Source organism: Carassius auratus, unplaced genomic scaffold (genome assembly GCF_003368295.1).
Source record: "Carassius auratus strain Wakin unplaced genomic scaffold, ASM336829v1 scaf_tig00045811, whole genome shotgun sequence".
In the NCBI taxonomy this organism is placed as follows: Eukaryota; Metazoa; Chordata; class Actinopteri; order Cypriniformes; family Cyprinidae; genus Carassius; species Carassius auratus.
The window spans coordinates 9,028-31,063 of NW_020526936.1; the positions used below are offsets into that span (position 1 = coordinate 9,028).

At 40.4% G+C, this 22,036-nt stretch overlaps 1 protein-coding gene across 1 annotated transcript; it reads right to left on the minus strand.

The window, feature by feature from the left end:
• Positions 1-1,280: 1,280 nt before the first annotated feature.
• LOC113088209 (cadherin-87A-like) lies at positions 1,281-7,467 on the minus strand. The gene is made up of 18 exons (XM_026255706.1): positions 7,398-7,467; positions 6,920-6,988; positions 6,490-6,653; positions 6,314-6,358; positions 6,138-6,227; positions 5,957-6,046; positions 5,667-5,774; positions 5,344-5,457; positions 5,163-5,256; positions 4,777-4,889; positions 4,516-4,689; positions 3,921-4,046; positions 3,581-3,832; positions 3,373-3,475; positions 2,793-2,965; positions 2,546-2,694; positions 1,696-2,003; positions 1,281-1,386 (listed from the first exon to the last, which is right to left on the minus strand). The coding sequence occupies exons 1-14, from the start codon at positions 7,462-7,464 to the stop codon at positions 3,416-3,418; spliced, it is 1,566 nt and encodes a 521-aa protein (XP_026111491.1). The 5' UTR covers positions 7,465-7,467; the 3' UTR covers positions 1,281-1,386; positions 1,696-2,003; positions 2,546-2,694; positions 2,793-2,965; positions 3,373-3,415.
• Between the last annotated feature and the right edge of the window lie 14,569 nt (positions 7,468-22,036).

The window sequence follows — 22,036 nt, forward strand, 5'->3', positions numbered from 1 at the left end:
TGTTAACTTGCATTACATGTATTGAAGATTAGAAAAGAAGCTGATCTAAATCTAAATAAATTGACTCAAGCTGACAGCTTACTCTTTGACCTCCGTGGCTGGGATCACAGCACCACTGGAGTCCATGGCGAAGAAGCTGACGTAAGTCTTGGCTGTAGTTTCTCTGAAGATGGTGCGCATCTCAACCCCATCCTCAGCTCTCACACTGAGGATTTTCACAGTCCAGCCTAAAGCTTTTCCCATGGAACTGAGGAAAAACCACACAATCAGATGGCGAACAGAACACATAACAATAAGAGGAGGCAGAAAGAAGTACCACTTTTTTTATTATGCTTTTTTGTGGGTCATTTTGTGGAAAAGAAGAGCATGAACCTTTTCCTTTTGTCTTTAAGTGAAAACACTGAACCTCACCGGTTTGGAATACCATGGTGGTGAGTAAAATAATTCAATGTTTCCACTTACTCTCTTTGCTTAAACTCAATAACACTTCACAAATGGAAATGCTCTGAATAAGAGTGCTTCAGTGAGATTACTCACTCCTCCATCTCTGGGATCTTCTTCTCCACTATGTAGACAGGCTGGTTTAGGGAGATGATGGTCACGCTGTAGTGATGTACACTTTGTTTTACTCTGATCTGCAGGTGACAAACACAAGAACTCAATCTTCACAATGACTGGTCTTCACTCCTGCTCCATTCTAAGTCTGGTAAAAGCTTTCTCTTTTGATCTGTTCCTGCTCACCTGTACTGATGTAGTCACGGACAGCCCATGTTTATCAGTGGCTTTAGCCTGAAAGTTGAACAGACCGTCTCTAACACTCGATGCATCCAGAACGTAGATCTGACCGGTGCTTTCCTCCACATCCAGCAGAGAAGTGAAGTCCAGCAGTGAATACTGCAATCCTGAGCTCTCGCCCACATCAGTCTCTGATGCCTGACAGACAAACCACAGTTCAACAAAAAACTAACAAATAAACCATGTTTAGTAATTCAATCCATTGACAGCCCTGAAATATACAGCTGTGATCTTGGTCATGTATTTTTATTTGGTAAGTAATGGTGTTTTGCGGGGAAACATTGCAGACACCAACATTTTATATGCCAAGAGAAAATAGTAAGTCTGATCAGTTTGAAAAATAGCAGCACTCCTTTTCTTAATGATTCATGTCCATAGCACAGGATGAGTTACATGATGAAATATGTTTAAGGGTCCTCGCCCTAGATATGAGCAAAAGTAACAGAACAAAAGCACAAGCCACCACAGAGATTCACTTACCTGGATCTTCACTACAGGGAATTTGTATGGAGCGATACTGAATATTTCTGCTTTATATATTTCATCGTCAAACACAGGAGCCTCATTCACGTTCTCAACCTGAACTCTGACCTGAAGATTAAGTGAAAGAAAGTCAAATGCTTCTAAGAAGAAATCTTTGGCTTTGACGTGCTTGAAGAGAAATACACACTGTAGAAGCTTGTGTCATTGCAAATGCAATGCAAGTACTTGTTGCATTCCCAGTGTTGCTTCAATGAGGGATACTTAAAATATCACCTTGCGTAGGTCAATCACTGCCAAAGTTAAACAGTCGTCAAGTTTTAATCTGATTTAATGATTTGTTATGACTAGAGTAACTCAAGAATGCACATCAGAACAATGTGTTGGTGTAGTTGTGTAGTGTGTTTCTGGTCTTATTACCGTTGTCTCTGCTGTGTTTGGAGGAGTTCTGGAGTCTATGGCCTCTACTGTGAGGATGTACCACTCCTCTTCCTCCCTGTCCAGAGCTCTGACAGCTTTTATGCTTCCTTCAGCATCCACAGAGAAGACATCCTCGTGTGACTTCATGTTATAGCTGACTGTAACCAGTGGACTCCCTGTCAATGCCTTGACTCTGCCTACTGTCGAGGACTCAGGCTCGTTCTCCTTGATTATGAAGCTGTAGGAGGACCTCTGAAAAGCCACACTCTCGTTGACAGAGGATATTTGAAAGTAGATCAAGACCGCAGCTTCAGAGAGAAAACAAGGTGTTGGTTTTGACATGTACGTTCTGTTGAGCCCAGTTCATTTTCACAAGCACACGAAGTCACATAAGTAACACGACATGTACTCACAGATAAAAAATCATGACTGATTATAAAAGTATTTATTATGGAGCTAAAATAGTCTCAAAATAAATTAATTTGCTAAATATGTTTATGTAATTCACAATCACAAAGAAAGTTTATATATTTAAAAGTCTCAGAATAAACACATACAAACTGATAGTGATCCACACACACAACAATGATTTGCAATTGAAAGTGAACAATACATTTATACACATAGAAACATTCAGAAATGTGCTATTTGTGAATATGAATTACGCTATGAATTTGTGAATTGCTTTAATTTTGCATTGCATTCATTTTGAGACTATTGTAGCCCCATATTTACCTTATAAAGGTTTCGTGCTGGCATTAACACTAGCACTACATTAGCAGACTGTTTTTGCATCTTTCTTTACATTTTTACAGTATGGGACACAGTACGATCAACAACTTGCACAAACCTTCCTCAGACTGTACTGGTGCTCCATGATCTGTCGCTACAGCAGTCAGTGTTAGCTGAGTATCTTCTGTGACCTCGCTAAGGTCAGAGGTCAAAATGATGTCTCCTGTTTCAGCATCCAACGCGACCATGGAAGAGTCTTCAGAGAAACTACAGAAAATCAACATTCATGTTTCAGGTTCATGTTTTTTGCCAGCTTTTAAAGAATCTTTGAATGGAAGGTCTTGACTGTGAATCTTGAGCTGCACCTGTAGCTAATGACGGCGTTGTGTCCGGTGTCTTTATCTGTGGCAGAGACTGTCAGCAGCACTTCTCCAACCCTGGCATCTCTAACCAGAAGACTTCTGCTGTAGCAGTCCGAGCTGAAGACTGGAGCGTTGTCATTGACGTCTGTGATACTGACTCTCACTGTGGTGATGTTCTACACAAGACAAACACAAGCAACGGTTTTGTAGTACTCTCTTAATGTGAGAGTTAACAGTAATGTGCTCATGAAGACTTCTGAATAACAGTAAGAAATCTAGTAAAGAGTGCAGATGCTTCTCGTTTGTTCATGTGTGATTTAGGGATGGATAAATCCCAAATTCAAATCAGATATAATCCTTAGGATTTAAAGAAACATGCAGGTTTGCTCAAGGTTTTCTTCTTTTGCTATGCTAGCAATGCCTCAAATGTAGCACAATTCATAAATTAATTAGTTTACTGTAATTTTTTGGCCACGAACAAATTGGCACAATTTGGCCAAGATTTACCTTAAAACCAGGAAATCACTAAATCGTGGGAATGAATTCTTAATTTCTGACCATGAAATGGAAATGAATACTGTACATTTAGCTGTGGTATTGCACTGTCCATGGCAACAATGAGCACATCATACACGCTCGCTCTGTGTCTCCCGATCCAGCTCATCCATAGCTAGCAGAGTCCCATCCTACAAGTGAAGGAAATTAACCTTCTTTTTACAAAGTAAATAAGATCTGAGCATTTATAAATCTGGTATGAAGAGCATCAGTGAGAGCTCTCGTAATCCTCTCACCGCTCTGAAGCTGAATACTTCGATGTGTGAGTAAACCGTGATGGCCACACGTCCGTTTTCTCCAGAGTCAGAGTCTGTGGCTGATATCATGCACACTTCTCCAGGGGATGAGGACGTGTACACACCTTCCTGAATCTCAATGTGTTCTGGGAGAGGAAGGAATTGTGGGTGGTTGTCGTTGACGTCCAGAACAGTGATGATGACCCTAGCTGTGGAGATTAAGCCATCATCAGGCTGGTCTACAGCTATTACCTGAAGAACACAACGCAAGCATCCCGTTTAGAATGAACAGTCATCCTGAACATGTTGGGTTCAAGAGATGAATATGATAGTTTTGAACCTCAATGTTGTAACTGTCTCTAGTTTCTGTGTCCAAGGTGGCATCGCTCATAAGTGATATTACTCCTTGACTGTTGATAACGAAGGTATCACTGTCCAAGACAAAGTGACCTTTAGAGAACCCACCCTGATTGGAAAGACGATAAAAAGTAAGTTCATAAAAAAGATAGTTCCACTGCTTGATTCTGATTGGCTGAGTCACGTTCAAAGCTGTTGTAAACCAGAGCCATATATGGCTCTGTTGTAAACATACACATTTGTTTACCTCTGTGTGTTGCCCGGCAACCACTTTTGAGGAGCTACATTACTTGGTGGAAGATAACCATTTTTATTAATACCATTACACATTGTTTGCTCTGTTTTATTCTGTGAAACCTTACTATGTATATGGAATAACCGTATTCCAAAAAGTCGTATCTAACAACGCCCCCTAGCTGTTACAAATACACTGTAAATTCACTTGGAAAGTTAACTTGTCAAACATGACTTGCAAGTTCACAGTGTTAAAGCTAAAGTCCTGGGCTGCATTTCCCAAAAGCATCGTAAACTGAAGTACATCGTAGACCCTTTTAAAAGCAGGTTTTCAGGAACAGTACCAGGTCTGGATCAGTGACTCTGATCTGAAGCACAAGCTGGTCTTTTGGTGAATTCTCCAGAATAGACACGGTGTACTCGTCCTGGTCAAATTTCGGCGGGTTGTCATTCACATCCTCAATGGTAACTGATACCATGGCGCTAGCCGTCTTACTAGCATCATCCTGCTGAGCTGCCTGTTTTTAAAGGGAAAAGATGAATAATACAAAATACTAAAAAACATCAGCCTAATGTTTTCCATTACTGTTTTGAGAAACTGAAACCTGTATGTAAACAGTAATATGGTCAGATTTCTCTCGGTCTAGTGCTGATGTCACAGAGATGACCCCACTGTCTCCATCAATCTCAAAAATGCTCTGATATTCATTCGGAAGAACTGAAACAGAAATGTGGATATGTTGTTTTGATCAGAAACCTGACTCAGAAAATGAGGAAATGTCTTCATTCAAATAGAAATATATTATTAAGGATGTCAAGTACTATGATTATGCATGAGTATTGTTTAGTGTAATTTTCACATCCCTCAAATATAATCAGATTTAAAATAATCTCTAGCTCTCCCACATTTATCAATATAGTATATGTAGAAACAGGTGGTTTAGGTCAGAACGCATGTCATGTGTGTGTGGTGTAACTCTGTTAACACTACCTGCTGTTATGCTGTAAACTACAGGCTCGTTGATGCCCGTGTCCCCATCTTGAGCTTTCATGGCCTCAGGAGTGACGTCTGACAAAGGTCCTGTCTGTGCATGGACAGAAAACACAAAGGCTTTATGTGTGTGGTCAGACATGTGTTCAAAGCTCTGATCTTGTCCTCTGACGTCAGGTACCTGATTCTCCTCAATGGATGCTTTATAGAGACTGTGATCAAAACAAGGGTTTAGGTTGTCGAAATCTTCAACAGTTATCGTAACCGTTGCAGTGTCACTGTATCCTCCTACATTCTGCAGAGAAACAGTGATGTGTTACTGCTTTAAAATTATAGTTCACATTAAAGTAAATATCTGGACATGTATTTTCCATCTACTTTCACTGTATGGAAAAAAAAAAGCATCTAATCCTTTATATGATTTTTGCGGGAACTATTGTTTTACTGTAAAGAACAGATGAGTAAATCTAAGCAGTGACACCGATGTCAGAGTTTTGTCTTTACTCTAGCTTCCACAGTGAAGATGTACTGATGAACACGGTTGTAGTCCAGCTGTTGTTTCTTCCTGATGTTCCCATCAGCTCTCACTTCAAACTCATCTGGCACTGGAGGCTGTTAATACAGTGAAGTCAATCATTTACTTTTCCCTGGCTCTGCATGCATCTAACTGTTACGATGAAATAAAATAGGTACAATCAAATATTTTAACTGGCTGACAGGGTTAAATTACAGTTAGCTGGAAGCCTGCCTGTTGTAGTAGTAATATATCACAGGGTTAAATACACAAGACTCACAAGTATAGAATACATAATTCTGCTGTTTTCTGAAGAGGCATCTTTATCTTCAGCCGTCACCTTGAGCACATCTGATCCCACCTCGGTGTTCTGCAGCAAAAGACACGGTTTAGTGTGAGATGTGAGGTGTGTCTGTGACCGCACACACTACAGCTGTATGAAGACGTGACATTACACACACCTCGGACACTGTGACGCTGTATGATTTACTCTGGAAGATCGGAGGGTTGTCATTGACATCCAGAACCTCTAATGTCTGGGTATTTCTCTTCTAAACACACAATGAAGCCTTTATCAGCTCAATAATATTCATATCATGATGGATTTGATTGTATAAGGCTGTGTAAATAAACTTACCTCTGTGTTTGAGCAGGTGACTGAATAATACAGATTCCCTCCTGACTAAAAGACATAAAACATACTGTAAATGGCACTTATTGTCTTTATGACAGAGTATGACTATGTAAGTATGATAGGTAATTTTACAGATAGGCTTATATACTTTATCTAACAAGTATAATAGAGGAGCAAACCTGCTTCAGTTCTTCAGCGTCCAGTGGTTTTCTGGTCCGTACAACCGCGGCTGAGTCTCCGACCGTGTAAATCAGCTCCAGAAACGTCACGCCGTTGGGATAAATATATGTGTCCAGCTCCGGACGATCATCAGGCCTGATATTAGTGAGAATCTCTACATCTCCTGTAGGCCAAATCAAATACACATTATATACTTACTCTTAATACAGGATCTGAAACACAATACTGGATATCACTAATATTGATCTTGCATTACTACTCTTGTAATACACCTCCCAGAAGAAAAGGTGCTTTAATGGTATTAACAACTGTAATAAAAACATAATTATGATCACATATTAGTAATATTATCGAATGAATTAATATCTTATTAGTGAAATTAAACTGAGGACTTCTTCATATTCAGGTAAAGTCATAGGCTGATCTCACCTTGGTATTCCTCCTGGACGCTTCCTACAAAGGCATTAGATCCAGCTGTACAGTTTATCTTTGAGAAACCTTGAACAGCAACACGTAATTGGTTTAGGACTTAACGAACAGCTAACGGACTGAATCCAGTAGTACACACTAACTGCATTAAATCACACGGTGTGTTGAGAAACAAGACAAATGATAGTGAAATGGCTCTCAGATCATCTCAAAGCAGTAAATCAGAGAATGCAAAGTGAAAGTAAGCTATGTTACTGAATATTTGTGTACACTTCATAGCTTCAACACTGAATCCTGACGACCATTTTACTTCAAATTCTAGATCCTGTTTTTAAACGATACATCGTAACATTACTTTTTTGATAAACAAGACTCAAGACTCGTGTCAGTGATGTTTCAGCTATGTTTCAGCTATCCCTGTCATCCAAACTTCACAAAAACTTCACAAAAACTGGTTATAACACAAAAACTGACTTACCAATATTACTCCACACACTCTGGACATGCAGACAAGCTAAAACGAGTGAAATAGACAATAAGGCCATCTTTTCCATACTTCATTATCAACAATACGGTCTGAAGGAAGACAGTGACTATTCCTGGTGTAACATCTCCCTCTGATCTGTTCTTTATTATGTGTCATAAACAGTTATGATATCAAAGGTGCTCACAGGATTGATGTGGGAGGGATTGCCTGGAAAGCAGCTGATATCTGAGGGTTTGTGATGATATTTGAGATGACTTGAACCCAGATTTAGTTACTGATCTACCTCACACCTTCACATGCAGTAGTTCATATATACAGTATATCTACACTTTTCCAGGACTTTAACCCCATTAAAAGTAAAACCTAACATCCTAGATCTGATTGATTAACTAATTAACTGTACTTCAGAACCAGTGTTAAATATTGTACGTTTCCCCCATCTCTCCTCTTGACCGCTCTTTTTCAGGCCGCGCAGCCTTTGCTAATAGAAACACTTAGCAAGGTCCTCTTTACTGAAGACTAGCCCTAGACTCAGATATAGCTTCTGTGAGGAGAATAACTCACACCCTGCACTGCTACAGTAACTAGATGAGCTTATTGTAAAACCTCTTATTTTTGTCATGATCCTGGTCTTTTCCTCTGTCTCTGTCTCCCTCTTGTGATCACTTACTCACTCTATCACGCACACTCCTCCGCTCATTATCACTTTCAGCTGTCTCCCCTTCCATTCCCTCACCTGTCCCTCTTTTGCCCTTGATTGTCTCTGCTTCTTATTCTCTCTTTCTAGCCCTGTCTCATTGTCGGATTATTTGATGACCTTTCGTGAGACACGTCTGTTTCCTAGTCCTGTCCTGTCTTGTTTAGTCTTTATTGCAACTGTGAGTTATACTGTCATTGGACTGTTTATTATCCGGCTGTGCCTGTTTGAGAGAACCTGTGCAGCACCTGCCCTTGGCTTTTCACACCGTCGGCGGTCTTCTCTGTTTTGGACTGGGAGTTGGCATCCCGGGATCCCTGCCTCTCCTCTCATGGAGATCTATTGAAAGACTATTTTCTTTATTAAAGACTGTCAACTGCACCCCGCCCTGGTCTACCATCGTTCTTACCTCCTAACAGAATAATCCGACCAGAAGATGGACCAGGCGAGTGGTAATCCCCTCCAGCGTGCGGTGGAGCTCCAGGGTGCTCTGCTGGGGAGACATGAGGGGGATTTATCCACCACGAGACGAGCCGTAGAATCCCTGACCGCCCAGCTCTCAGGTCTAACTCAGCAGTTCCATCACTACCGTCATGAGACCACTGCAGCAGCCGGACAGCGCGACCCTTCTGAGCCACGCATAAACAACCCTCCGTGCTATTCTGGTGAGCCTTTACAATGCCGAGCCTTTCTCACCCAATGCGAGGTTGTTTTTTCTCTCCAGCCGTCCACCTATGCCAGGGATCGATCTAAGGTGGCCTATGTGATTTCTCTTCTCAATGGACGGGCTCGAGAGTGGGCAGCGGCGAACTGGGAGGCAGAGGTAGACTGCGTCTTTAAGTTTTCTCTGTTCAAGGAGGAGATGATCCGAGTATTCGACCGGTCTGCACATGGTAGAGAAGCGTCCCGTCTCCTATCCACCCTGCGCCAGGGGAGGAGGTCAGTCACAGACTTTTCTATTGAGTTTCGTACTCTGGCCACTACTAGTGGATGGAACGGTCCGGCACTAATCTCCCGCTTTCTCGAGGGCCTCAACTCTGAGATTAAGGATGAGATCGTTGTCCGAGAGGTTCCTGACAATTTCGACTCCCTAGTCGAGCTGGCCCTTCGCATTGAAAGACGCTTCGAGAGGCGACGGTGGGCTCGCGGATTGGAGGCTCCGTTACTCCCCTCTTCCACAACTACTCGTCCGCTACTGCCCTCTGCTGCTAATCCTGAGCCTATGCAGCTAGGGGGGCTTCACATATCTACACGGGAACGCCAGCGCAGGATTATGGATCGTCTATGTATGTACTGCGCTGCCGCTGATCATTTTGTCTCCAGGTGCCCAGTAAAAGCCAGCGCAGGGTTGCTGGCGAGCGCTACATCATGGGTCTCTCCGTCTAAGTCCTGCACTTCCCTTCCCGTTCACCTCCGGTGGCTGGGATCGTCTGTTTCCTGCTCAGCATTACTGGATTCGGGGGCGGAGGGGAACTTCATTGATGAGACTTGGGCTTTAAGACAAGGTATTCCCCTCTTAGATTTGCAAGACTCCACCCCCCTGTTTGCCCTAGATGGTAGTTCCCTTCCCAGGGTACAGAAGAGGACTTCACCATTGACTCTTACTGTTTCTGGAAATCATAGAGAGACTATTTCTTTTTTTATTTTTCATTCCCCTTTTTCTCCCGTGGTTTTAGGCCACCCGTGGTTAGTGCTTCACAACCCCCAGATTAACTGGGCAGAAGGCACCATTCTTTCTTGGAAATTGTCCTGTCATGTAGATTGTCTGTCTTCTGCTGTGCCCCCTGTCTTGCCCGTAACTGTTTTTCAGGAGGAGCCAGGTGACTTGTCTGGGGTTCCGGAGGAGTATCACGATTTGCGGGAGGTCTTCAGTCGTTCCCGGGCCACTTCTCTCCCCCCTCATCGCCCGTATGACTGCAGTATAGATCTTCTCCCAGGTACAACGCCCCCCCGTGGTAGACTTTACTCATTATCCGCCCCCGAGAGGGAGGCGCTCGAGAAATACCTTTCTGAATCACTCAATGCGGGTACCATCGTTCCTTCCTCGTCTCCAGCGGGAGCCGGGTTCTTCTTTGTTAAGAAGAAGGATGGCTCCCTGCGTCCCTGCATAGACTATCGGGGTTTAAATGATATCACTGTGAAGAATCGTTATCCATTACCCCTGATGTCCTCCGCCTTCGAGATCTTGCAGGGAGCTAAGATATTCACTAAGCTCGACTTGCGTAACGCCTATCACTTAGTACGTATAAAGGAGGGGGATGAATGGAAGACCGCGTTTAATACGCCCCTCGGACACTTTGAATACCGGGTTCTTCCCTTTGGATTGGTTAACGCCCCCGCGGTTTTTCAAGCCTTAATCAATGATGTCCTACGAGACATGCTCAATGTTTTTGTATTCGTCTACCTAGATGACATTCTGATTTTTTCGCCGTCTCTCCAGGTGCACGTCCAACATGTTCGTCGTGTTCTTCAGCGTCTATTAGAGAATCGACTTTATGTTAAGGCCGAGAAGTGTTCTTTCCATGCTCCCTCAGTTACGTTTCTGGGCTCTATCATCTCGGCAGAGGGGATTAGTATGGACCCTGCTAAGGTCCAGGCTGTTACCGACTGGCCCGTGCCCGATTCCCGCCTCGCACTACAACGTTTTCTCGGGTTTGCTAATTTTTATCGTCGTTTTATACGTAATTTTAGTCAAGTAGCCGCACCCCTTACAGCTCTGACCTCCGTCAAGTCCCAGTTTAGATGGTCCGCTTCTGCGCAGACTGCGTTCGACACTCTTAAATCGCTTTTCACTACCGCACCTATCCTTCTCACCCCTGACTTCTCTAAACAATTTATAGTCGAGGTCGATGCCTCTGAAGTGGGGGTCGGGGCGGTGCTATCCCAGCGCTCCTCTGCTGACGGCAAGATACACCCCTGCGCCTTTTTCTCCCACCGTCTTTCTCCTGCTGAGCGCAATTACGACGTAGGCAACCGCGAACTGCTCGCCATCCGTCTAGCGTTAGGCGAATGGCGACAGTGGCTAGAGGGAGCTCCCGTTCCTTTTATCGTCTGGACAGATCACCGAAACCTAGAATATATCCGCAAGGCCAAGAGACTAAATGCTCGTCAGGCCCGCTGGGCGTTATTCTTTACCCGTTTCGATTTCACCATCTCGTACCGTCCGGGTACCAAGAACGTCAAGCCTGATGCACTATCCCGTCTTTTTGACTCCTCTGCTTCTTCTGAGCCTGAGGAGATTATTCCCCCGGGTCATGTTATTGGCACGGCCGTCTGGGGAATAGAGAGGCTGGTTAAGCGTTCCCTTTCTCGTGTCATAGTTCCGCGCAACTGCCCTAGGGGGCTGCTTTTTGTCCCTGTGTCAGCGCGTCGGGCAGTCCTTCAATGGGGACATGCCTCTAGATTGACAGTCCATCCCGGCGTCCGGGGCACCATCGCTTTTATCCGTCAGCGTTTTTGGTGGGCCTCTTTAGAACGGGACGTGCGACGATTTATTGCCTCCTGCAATACGTGCGCTCAAACTAAGACTGACAGTTCTCCTCCGGCCGGTCTACTTCGTCCGCTACCGGTTCCGTCTCGACCGTGGTCTCACTTAGCACTCGACTTTATCACCGGTCTTCCTACCTCAGGGGGTAACACCGTTATTCTAACCGTGGTAGATCGTTTTTCTAAGTCGGCCCATTTTATTCCTCTCGCCAAACTCCCTTCTGCCAAAGAGACCGCCCAGATCATGGTTGATCATGTTTTTAAGCTACATGGGTTACCCACTGATATTGTGTCTGATAGAGGCCCCCAATTTTCTTCTCAATTTTGGAAAGAGTTTTGTCGTCTGATTGGGGCATCCGTTAGCCTTTCGTCCGGGTTTCATCCCCAGACGAACGGTCTAGCTGAACGGACCAATCAGATTGTCGCCCGTATGCTCCGCAGTCTCACCCATCAGAATCCCGCGTCATGGTCACAGCAACTCTCTTGGGCCGAATACGCCCATAATTCGCTCCCCTCCTCTGCTACGGGTCTTTCGCCCTTTCATTGCTGTCTCGGTTATCAACCTCCGATATTTGCGTCCCAAGACTCTGAATCTAATGTTCCGTCCGTGCAAGCTTTTATTAGCCGATGCAAACGCACCTGGAGGAGAGTGCGATCTGCTCTCTGTCGAGCTAGAAGACGCATGACTGTTACGGCCAATAGGCGCAGAGTTAAGAGCCCTCGTTACGTTTGCGGCCAGAGAGTGTGGTTGTCCACTTCAAATTTACCTCTCCGGTCCGATTCACGTAAATTGTCTCCCCGCTTTATTGGACCATTTCGCATTGTAAGAGTCATTAACCCCGTCGCAGTAAAACTTCACCTTCCGCCTAATCTGCGCCGGGTCCACCCCGTGTTTCACGTCTCTTGCGTTAAACCAGTCATCCGTCCCCCTTCTCGCCCTGTGCGCGTCCCTAGTCTTGTCGATGATACCCCTGTCTACAGGGTTCGCCGCATCCTCGACATGCGCCGTCGGGGACGCGGTCGTCAATATCTGGTCGATTGGGAGGGGTATGGTCCTGAGGAGAGAAGTTGGGTTCCCTCCCGGGATGTCCTGGATCCTTCACTCATCGATGATTTCCTCCGGTCCCGCCAGTTGCCCTCAGGAGCGCCAGGAGGCGCTCGTTGAGAGAGGGGTACTGTCATGATCCTGGTCTTTTCCTCTGTCTCTGTCTCCCTCTTGTGATCACTTACTCACTCTATCACGCACACTCCTCCACTCATTATCACTTTCAGCTGTCTCCCCTTCCATTCCCTCACCTGTCCCTCTTTTGCCCTTGATTGTCTCTGCTTCTTATTCTCTCTTTCTAGCCCTGTCTCATTGTCGGATTATTCGATGACCTTTCGTGAGACATGTCTGTTTCCTAGTCCTGTCCTGTCTTGTTTAGTCTTTATTGCAACTGTGAGTTATACTGTCATTGGACTGTTTATTATCCGGCTGTGCCTGTTTGCAGAGAACCTGTGCAGCACCTGCCCTTGGCTTTTCACACCGTCGGCGGTCTTCTCTGTTTTGGACTGGGAGTTGGCATCCCGGGATCCCTGCCTCTCCTCTCATGGAGATCTATTGAAAGACTATTTTCTTTATTAAAGACTGTCAACTGCACCCCGCCCTGGTCTACCATCGTTCTTACCTCCTAACAATTTTATGTTGCTAAGGCCCTCACAGATACTACCTTATCGCTGCTTAAGTTATCCAACCAAACACATGTTTATTACACCAACATCACACAACATATCAAAGGTTACACACATGTATAAAATGTATGAAGGAGATTATATCTTATCTTTGTCCCGGTGTATTGGAGGCAAACTTGCAATCCCTTGTCTACTTACAGGACATGATGTATTTCAAGTGTTTGACTTGTGTTACAAGTGTGTGTTGAACTTCTCATTACCTGTTGGGACACACTTACAGAAAGAGCTTCATTTTAATTTTTAATACGTTGCAGTTTAAAATAATTTAACCTCTCACAGAGGTACTCCTGTGTACCAACATGCTTTACTTCAGCAGGCCACAGAAACAGACTTGTGCTGGAGTTGAATGACTGTGGCATAAAAGTACAAAAGCATGAAAATAGTCATATGTTTTACAGTTTTTAGAGAACACTAGTGAGATCACTTCAAAACACTGTTACAAAAACCTGCTTTCGGGAAAACATTTTGTCAATGTCTGTTACAGGATACAACACAAATAGAGTGGTGCAGATATAGGAAAATACAGAAATCAAATTTTCAATCACTAACAAGCATTTACTAATTAATTAAAGTTTTTTTTCTAAACTCTGAACACTACATCACACAATTAGCCAAATAGTTGATTTTCTGGCCAAAACCACATTTTGTTAGATAAATACAAACTCTACATTTCAAAATACTGAATACCTTTTTCTAGAAACACTGTAGTAACTCAAAACTCAGCAAAACCTATCCAACAGAAAGATATAGTCAATCATAGCACAGCCAAAATACTAACAGCTGATGGCTTTACAAAAACATGTTTCAGTTCTACCGGCATATACTAAAACAATATAAAAATCCCTAGTTTTGTAATTTAGCCTTCAGTTTACAGGTGTTGAGTGTTGAATGTGCTCATTCTTGGCAACAGTCTAAACCTGACTGTATAGAGTGTACAGTAGAACAAAACTGGGTCCTCTATGCAGAAATTCATCTGGAACTGATTGTAATTGCTCTCCAGTGTGTGTGTGTGTGTGTGTGTGTGTGCTGGATGTGGATAGATGCCTGTGATCAACAAAAACGACAAGATACCGTACATGGCCTCTGGTTACTATGTAAGCTTGTTTCTGTCACAGAATAAAAAATAAATACAGTAATTGTGACCTTTTTATGTCACAATTCTGACTTCTGTTATTGGAATTGCAGTTTATATCATGTAATTCAGACTTTATCAGAACTGCAAGAAAAAAAGTCAGAATTGTGATCCAACTATTTCTCTTCATCTCCCAGACATTCTCTCTCTCTCTCTCTCTCTCTCTCTCTCTCTCTCTCTCTCTCTCTCTCTAATTCTGTGTTGTCCTGCATCCTCAATACCAATTCTTTTTCTTTTTTTTACTCTGTGTTGATGTGATGGAAAGAGCATCCCCTTGTGAAAAAGAAGTGTGCTTAATTGTATTAAAAGTGTACTTGTTGTGTACTTCCAATCTTAAAAGTACACTTTTTTAAAAATGCATTGGCAGATAATATAATATAATTTAAATTAAAGGCCACTTATGTGTACTTAAAGAGATTACACTTTAATAACAATAGGTCTTAACACACTTAAGTGCACTTTATAAAAAATACACTTTATGATAACGTCTAATTAAGTATTACTTAAACATACATTTGACATAACTATGATTTTATTGTATTTTAAATAACTTATTTATATACACTTATTTTTATATATTTATCAGTATACTAAAGCACATGTAAAATTATTTTGATTTTAATTTCAACTTAATTGTGTTCTCCAAAATTACATTTGTTAATGTTAATGTATTTAAAATGTATTACTATTTAGTCTATAATATATACTATGTGCTTTAATGCAATTAATCAAAAATAAACTTCAATACATTTTCTTATACAGTATACAATAAAACCTTAAATTGTTGAAATTTTCATCACCAGGGCCCGGTTTTTCAAAAGGTTTAATCCGGATAAAATTGATCCGGATTTAGTTATCCTTCTTTTGCGATCCGTGATCACGTAATCCAGCTTACTTTTGGAGTCAGTTTTTTAAAGCAACATTGGATTGGATCAATCTGATCCGGATAGGAACTTTTCAGGATCACCAAATCTGGATAACCAGTGCTCAAACAGGATAGGAAATCACAATGTAGAACTGTAGATATGTAAAGAGCAACAAGTAGAATAGCCAGTGAGGGGTCAATATAAGTTTAGTTTTATTTGAAATGAAAACCCACACATTTAAAAAAAACAACCTAAAAACAAGAAAAACCCCACCCCATCCTCTTCCAGCAGTGCGCTCATCTGAGACCTACAACACAAACACTGTACATTGAGGATATTTATAACGAGTTTCAAGTATAGATGTATTGAATAAAAAAAAAGACTTAATGTAAAACAATATTTTTGATTGTGATGAATATATATATCAATTAGTGACAGAATAAAATGTATTGTTTTTGGTCAATTTTGACAGCTGTTTGGGGGATTATTTTATGAGGCCAAACTCTTTCTACTTTGCTGCAGGCCTATACTGAAAGGCTGAATACGTTAAAGCCTGACGGATGAACAAATAAAATTAAAAGCTTATGAATAAATAGAATATCTTGTAAGATACTGCACGATCCAAATATAGTATTATTTGATACATTTTTAAAGTTTTCATTACATTTTGGCCATGAAATCCACGCTGAATCCACCCTTCTGATGGGATCAGTATAATCCAGATTTTTTGGATCAAAGTGATCCAAATCCTACAAAAGAGTTCTAAAAAAAACCAAACTAAAGGTGTGATCCGGATCAAAACCAAGATTGGATTACGTGATCTAATCTGATTATGTAATCCGTTTTTTCTTTTGAAAAACACATTTTCAAGATTTGATCCAATCCATTATCCAAAATCCTACTGGATTACTTTTGAAAAACCGGGCCCAGCTCCTGCTCTAAGAATTCTATAAATTACATTTTCTACATAATATTTTCTGAAAGTAATGTATTTGTATGCAATAGTACCATAATTTTCATAATTACGCTTTTGAAATGACGTTATAGGAGTCGAGTAATAACGAATCATTAATTTGTTCTGCAATACCTTATACACACACAGAGTTAAAATGTGCTCTTTTCTGATCCTAATGTCAATAATTTCACAATTTCAGATAAGTACTATTTCTTGTCATTCTTTTGTTTACTATTTACTATTTGTTTCATGTTGAATGTGTGATACAGGCTCTCTCTATATATTTTAATATTAAATAATAATTGTATGCTGTACATTTTATGTTTTTTACACTTTGTTTGGATTTTGTATCATATATGTGGTTTTGCCAATATTTGTATAACACTTATGGAAAATTAATTTAAAATAAATAATAAAATAAAATAAATAATATTTCTTATGTAATGTTGATAGGCAGTTTAACCACAATTGAAAATTGGGTTTGAAAAACTGTGGTGTACTGTTGTGAACACCTGTTGATTAATTTACTCATTTTTTCCTATTTGAGTCTCCCTGCCATCTCCTGCCATGTGTTAATGAAATTAACACGGAAACCCCAGTTTTAAAGCATGTCCAGCCATTCTCAAAGCTGAAAAATACTGCATTACAAATACTGACAAAAATAAAACCAGGGCAGAAATCACTCAAAAAATACTGTAAATGATGCTGGCTATGGATACGAACAAAGCTCAGAAGAAGTCAGGAATAAGTGGAGGGACTTCGCAAGTGTGAGAAAACAGAGGACTCCAGAACGTAAGAGGGAAGCAAGCAAGACTGATGGGGTATCAGTTCAGTTCCTCCTGTCCCCACAGAGGAAGAGACAGTTTTGGCCATACTGGGGCCTGTTGCAATGGAAGGGTCCTTGGAGATATGGATACATGTGCATCAACCAGGCCTTTGCCTTCAAAGCCCAGGCCTCCAACATCAGGCCCTCTCCAGTCTGGCCCTTCAACATCAGGCTTCACATCTTCAGAGGGCAATAAGAAGAAACAACGCTTTTAATTCAGTTGTTAGCTACACTGCATTATTATGCTGTTGGAAATGTATGGAGGTGGTGGGTAATGGCAGGGGCGTAGATTAAGCGGGGGACGTGAACCCCCCCCCACCCCCCCACTTTTAATATCATGGAAATTCGGCCTCCGCACTTTTTCGGTCAAGTTTGTTCTCATAGAAGTTTTCAAGAGCTGGTGTGAATAAATATAGATTTAAACTCAAAGAGACGGGATAGTCTGCTTATGATTTAATAATTTTTATTCGGACCCAGAATACAGCGAGATGGACATCACAGAGCGCAAACACTCCTGTAGTGTGTGTTTCATTCATACTCGAAGCCGGAGGGCGCTCTCGCGCAGAAAGCCATTACAGGAAATTCCTAATATGGGCAAAAGCGTCCAGCTACCAGTTTTTACACACACACAAAAAAAGCCCAGAAACTTTTGCAAACATGAAGACATTAAACATGCCATTGCACCAAAACATGTTTTTTCAAGTAAATCTCCAGCAGGTGATAAAGTATGAACAATGCAGTGCAAAGTGACATAGCATTTATTACAGAATAGAAACTATTCTTCCTTATTATGTGATCAAAAATTGTTTGTAGTATATAAACAAATCATTATTATTTTTTATTGTCCAGGAGTTATAGATTTCTAAGCCATTTAAAAGCTAGAAATTTGAGAAAAATTTAAGTTGCCTATATCCACTACCAGTCAACAGTGTTTTAACCATAAGCTTGTTAATATTTTTTAAATAAGTCTCTTCTGTTCACCAAGCCTGCATTTATTTGATCCAAAGTAAAGCAAAACAGAAATTTTTTTAAATATTTCTACTAACCTATTTAAATTAACTGTTTTCTATTTGGATATATTTCAAAAATGTAATTTATTGAGATTTCAAAGCTGAATTTTTAGTATCATTACTTCAGTCACATGATCCTTTAGAAATAATTCTGATATTCTGATTTGCCTCTCTCTCTCTCAAAAAAAAACTAACAAAAAAAACAAAAACACATTCTGATAATGTTGAAACCAGTGGAGTAGATGTTTTTCAGGTTTCTTTGATCAATAGAAAGTTCAGAAGAACAGCATTTATTTTGAAATAAAAATCTTTTGAAAAATGATTGCTTTATCATCACTTTTGATCAATTCAAAGTGAAGTGAAGTGACATACAGCCAAGTATGGTGACCCATACTCAGAATTCGTGCTCTTCATTTAACCCATCCGAAGTGCACACACACACAGTGAACACACACCCGGAGCAGCCGTGCCCGGGGAGCAGTGGTGATGCTTCCCTGAGACTCGAACCCACAAAAGAGTCCTTGCTAAATATAAGTGTTCATTTCTATAATTTATTTTTCAAAAAACAAAAATTATATTGACTCTAAGCTTTTGGATGATATAGTGTATTATGTTGCAAAAGCTTTTTATTTCACATAAATGCTGATCTTTGGATCCTTATATTCATCAAAGAATATATCATGTTTTAAATATTGATAATCAGCAAACCAGTATATTTTCATGATTTCTGAAGGATGTGACACTGAAGACTGGAGTAATGATGCTGAAAATACAGCTTTGATCACACAAATAAATTAAAATATATTCAAATAGGGAAAAAGTTATTTTAAATATAAAAATATTTCACAATATTACTGTTTTTGCTGTACTTTGGATCAAATAAATGCAGGCTTGGTGAGCAAAAGAGACTTCTTTAAAAACAAAATATCTTACAGTTCAAAAACTGTTGATTGGTAGGCTATATAGATTACAGAAATGTTGTATATGTTAAATGTATATATATATATAATTTCTGTCCCCCTCACTTCTGAAAAGATGGCTACGTCCCTGGGTGATGGCCTGATGGGTGGGTGATGGAAGCACACATGACTCTTTTGTGTGGGACACTTCTGCAGTTTGCAGGTGGCTGAAGAGGGTGCATGGCTTTGGTGATAGCTGGCTGCTGGAGACATGTGTCCTTTCACCTGTGTAGCATCCAGCCACCACTGCAGTTTAAACCATTTGTTTAAGCTGACATAATTTCTGTTAAATATTTGGTTTCTTTGTCGATATGCATTAAATGAACACTTAAAAACACATACAAAAAAATAATTTGGCAGTGTATATACTCTCTCTCTTTCTCTCCCTCTCTCTCTCTCTCTATATATATATACACTTACATTCACACACAAACACATTTGTAGAGTGATCTCTATATTTCTGTAAAAACAACAAAATCACTTATTTATACATTTTTGTTACTTTATTTGGGTACATACATTTACTATAAGAATACTGTGATTTGAGTGTTAACATTTAATATAAGTGAGAACCTCTAACACACTGTTTTACCAATACTGTTATATGAGACGTGTATTTTGGAATGTTTTAACAAAGATAACTCACTTGACAAACACCGTTTCTTCGCACAAACGAAACAATGGCTGCGTTCTAATCGGCCAGATGAATGCTTTCAGAGAGCACTTCGAAGGGAGAATAATCGCGAGGGCCACGCTGCTATATAGTTTCAAACTGAATTTGTAATAATAATAAAGAAGGAGAATTATGTAATGAACTTAAACCACAACTTTAAGTCTTTTAAATCTCTCAAAGTGGATGGTGAAATCTTCTAAAAGAATAGGGCACAGGGTCGATAACTCTGAATAGCACACAGCCCAGGTGCGGCGCAATCAGTGACGTCGACACAGCAAACTAACGACGAACTGTGCCTCTAAGCACAGGTGGAGCTGTCGTTCCAGCAGTGTTGCCAGATTGGGTGGGTTCCCGCCCAATTGGGCTCCTTTTGGTCACGTCCGACCGGAAAAAAAATGCATTGGGCGGGTCTTTAAAATTTGGGCTGGTTTTTGATACAACAGGCGGGTTTTTATTTTTGACTATAAACAGTATTCTTTATTTTTTTTTAAATGAAAACTAACTATAAAATAAATTATATAGCTAATGTAGGATGATGTTTAAATTAGGTATGGTTCAGCTTAGCCAATAAGGTTCAGGGGAATCCTGTCCAATCAGACTTCAAGCTTGATTGGCGGGTTGTTGTTGTAGGCTAATTCGTTATATAGTCAAAACTGCATTATCATCATCAGTGATCATCATTCATCATCATCATCATGCCAAAGTGGGGTAAGTATAAAAAGTACTACAGAAAGGAATGGGAGAGCGACCAGTCTTTAAAAACATGGATTACACCTGTGGTAGGCTATGATACAAAGGCATTTTGTAAATACTGTCAATCAGAAATCAGAGCACAGTTAAATGATTTGAAAGAGCATGCTTTTGGCACAAGTGTTTTCAGGAATTGGCACAAGGTGCCATAAGACTTCTTGTTCTGCCTGTTTCCAATGGCCATGTTGAGCGGGCATTTTCCCTCGTCTCGCTTTTAAAAGATGACACTAGGAATCGCATCTACCTTTACTCTCCAGCATCATGGATGTGCGCACTGGCCCGGTCTGAATGGGTTTACCTCGGCAACATTCAAACCCCCCAGGCAGTTGCTGGAGAGATTTGACTCAACGATCTATTAATCAAACAGGTTGTGACTGGACAAAGTTGGTCCTATCTTTAAATAGTTCTAGAATTGTTCTATAATAAAGATGTTTTCATCAGTTCTGCGGGGATTATCTACGTTAACTTCATATTAAAAGGTAAGCGTGTTTATGCAATTAGCCTACAGTTTTATTTTGATGTACAATTCTGATGTTTGATCGTTTCTGAAACTTAATAGCTGATGACGATTCAGTGTATCATTCAGTCATTATTTTATTTAAAATTAAAAGAAGGAAAACGAGAATTCATGTTGATTCGCCCAGTGGTCTATAAGTTAAATAATAATAATAATTTTAATAATGATAATATAAAAAAAATTAGTTGGCAATTAAGCACAAATTTGTAAGTAACCTACTAATACAAAAAGAAAAGTATAATGAAATGATTTGAGAATTGGTCTATTAGAAAAGAACTGTAGCACAAGAACAATAAAAAATGATGTCCCCTTCTGAGGTTTCCGATGTAGACCTTGTGTTTTATTAAAATTATCATTTATTTATATATATATATCTATATATATATATATCTATATATATATATATATATATATATATATATATATATATATATATATATAATAAAAAAAAACTGGATATACTTGGGGCGAGCCTCGTGCTCTCCAATGTGCGATTTGTTAGTCTGGTTGTTTAATACAGTATGTATTTAAACAGTAGTTTAAACCGTATGTATTTTGGGCTGGTATTTTTTTTTAATGGGCGGGTTTTAAGCTGTAGTTGGGCTGGAAATCTTTAGTCCAATCTGGCAACACTGCGTTCCAGCGACACAAGTTTGCGATGCAGCTTGTGAATGTTCTTTTGAACTATGGTTTCGGGAAACACCGGATCGTTGAACTACGGTGGTAAGGACGGAACTTGCGACCATAGTTGGCGAACGATGCTTTTGGGAAACGCACCAATACACAGATGTTTCAGAAACACTTCCATGAGCAACATAAACTCTTTTTATATACTCTTTTTAATACAGTGCCATCTTCTCAAGAATGAAGTTCTGCATAGTCATATATTTATAAAGTGAGGTATATATATGCTTTTATCAGTTTTGTATGCTACACGTGATTCAATACCACAATGCGACTACAGTAAAAAAAAAAAAAAAAAAAAAAAAAAAAAAAAAAATATTATTTGAACTGGAAAGGTTCGTCTA

Bases quoted from the DNA above. Each gene is read 5' to 3' on its own strand.
- LOC113088209 (XM_026255706.1), bottom strand. From the start codon at position 7,464: ATGGCCTTATTGTCTATTTCACTCGTTTTAGCTTGTCTGCATGTCCAG. The intron at 5,458-5,666 runs GTAAAGACAAAA...GTTTCTCTGCAG, and splicing joins TCTTCACTGTGGAAGCTAGA to AATGTAGGAGGATACAGTGA. The intron at 4,890-5,162 runs GTAGTGTTAACA...TTTCTGTTTCAG, and splicing joins AGTTTACAGCATAACAGCAG to TTCTTCCGAATGAATATCAG.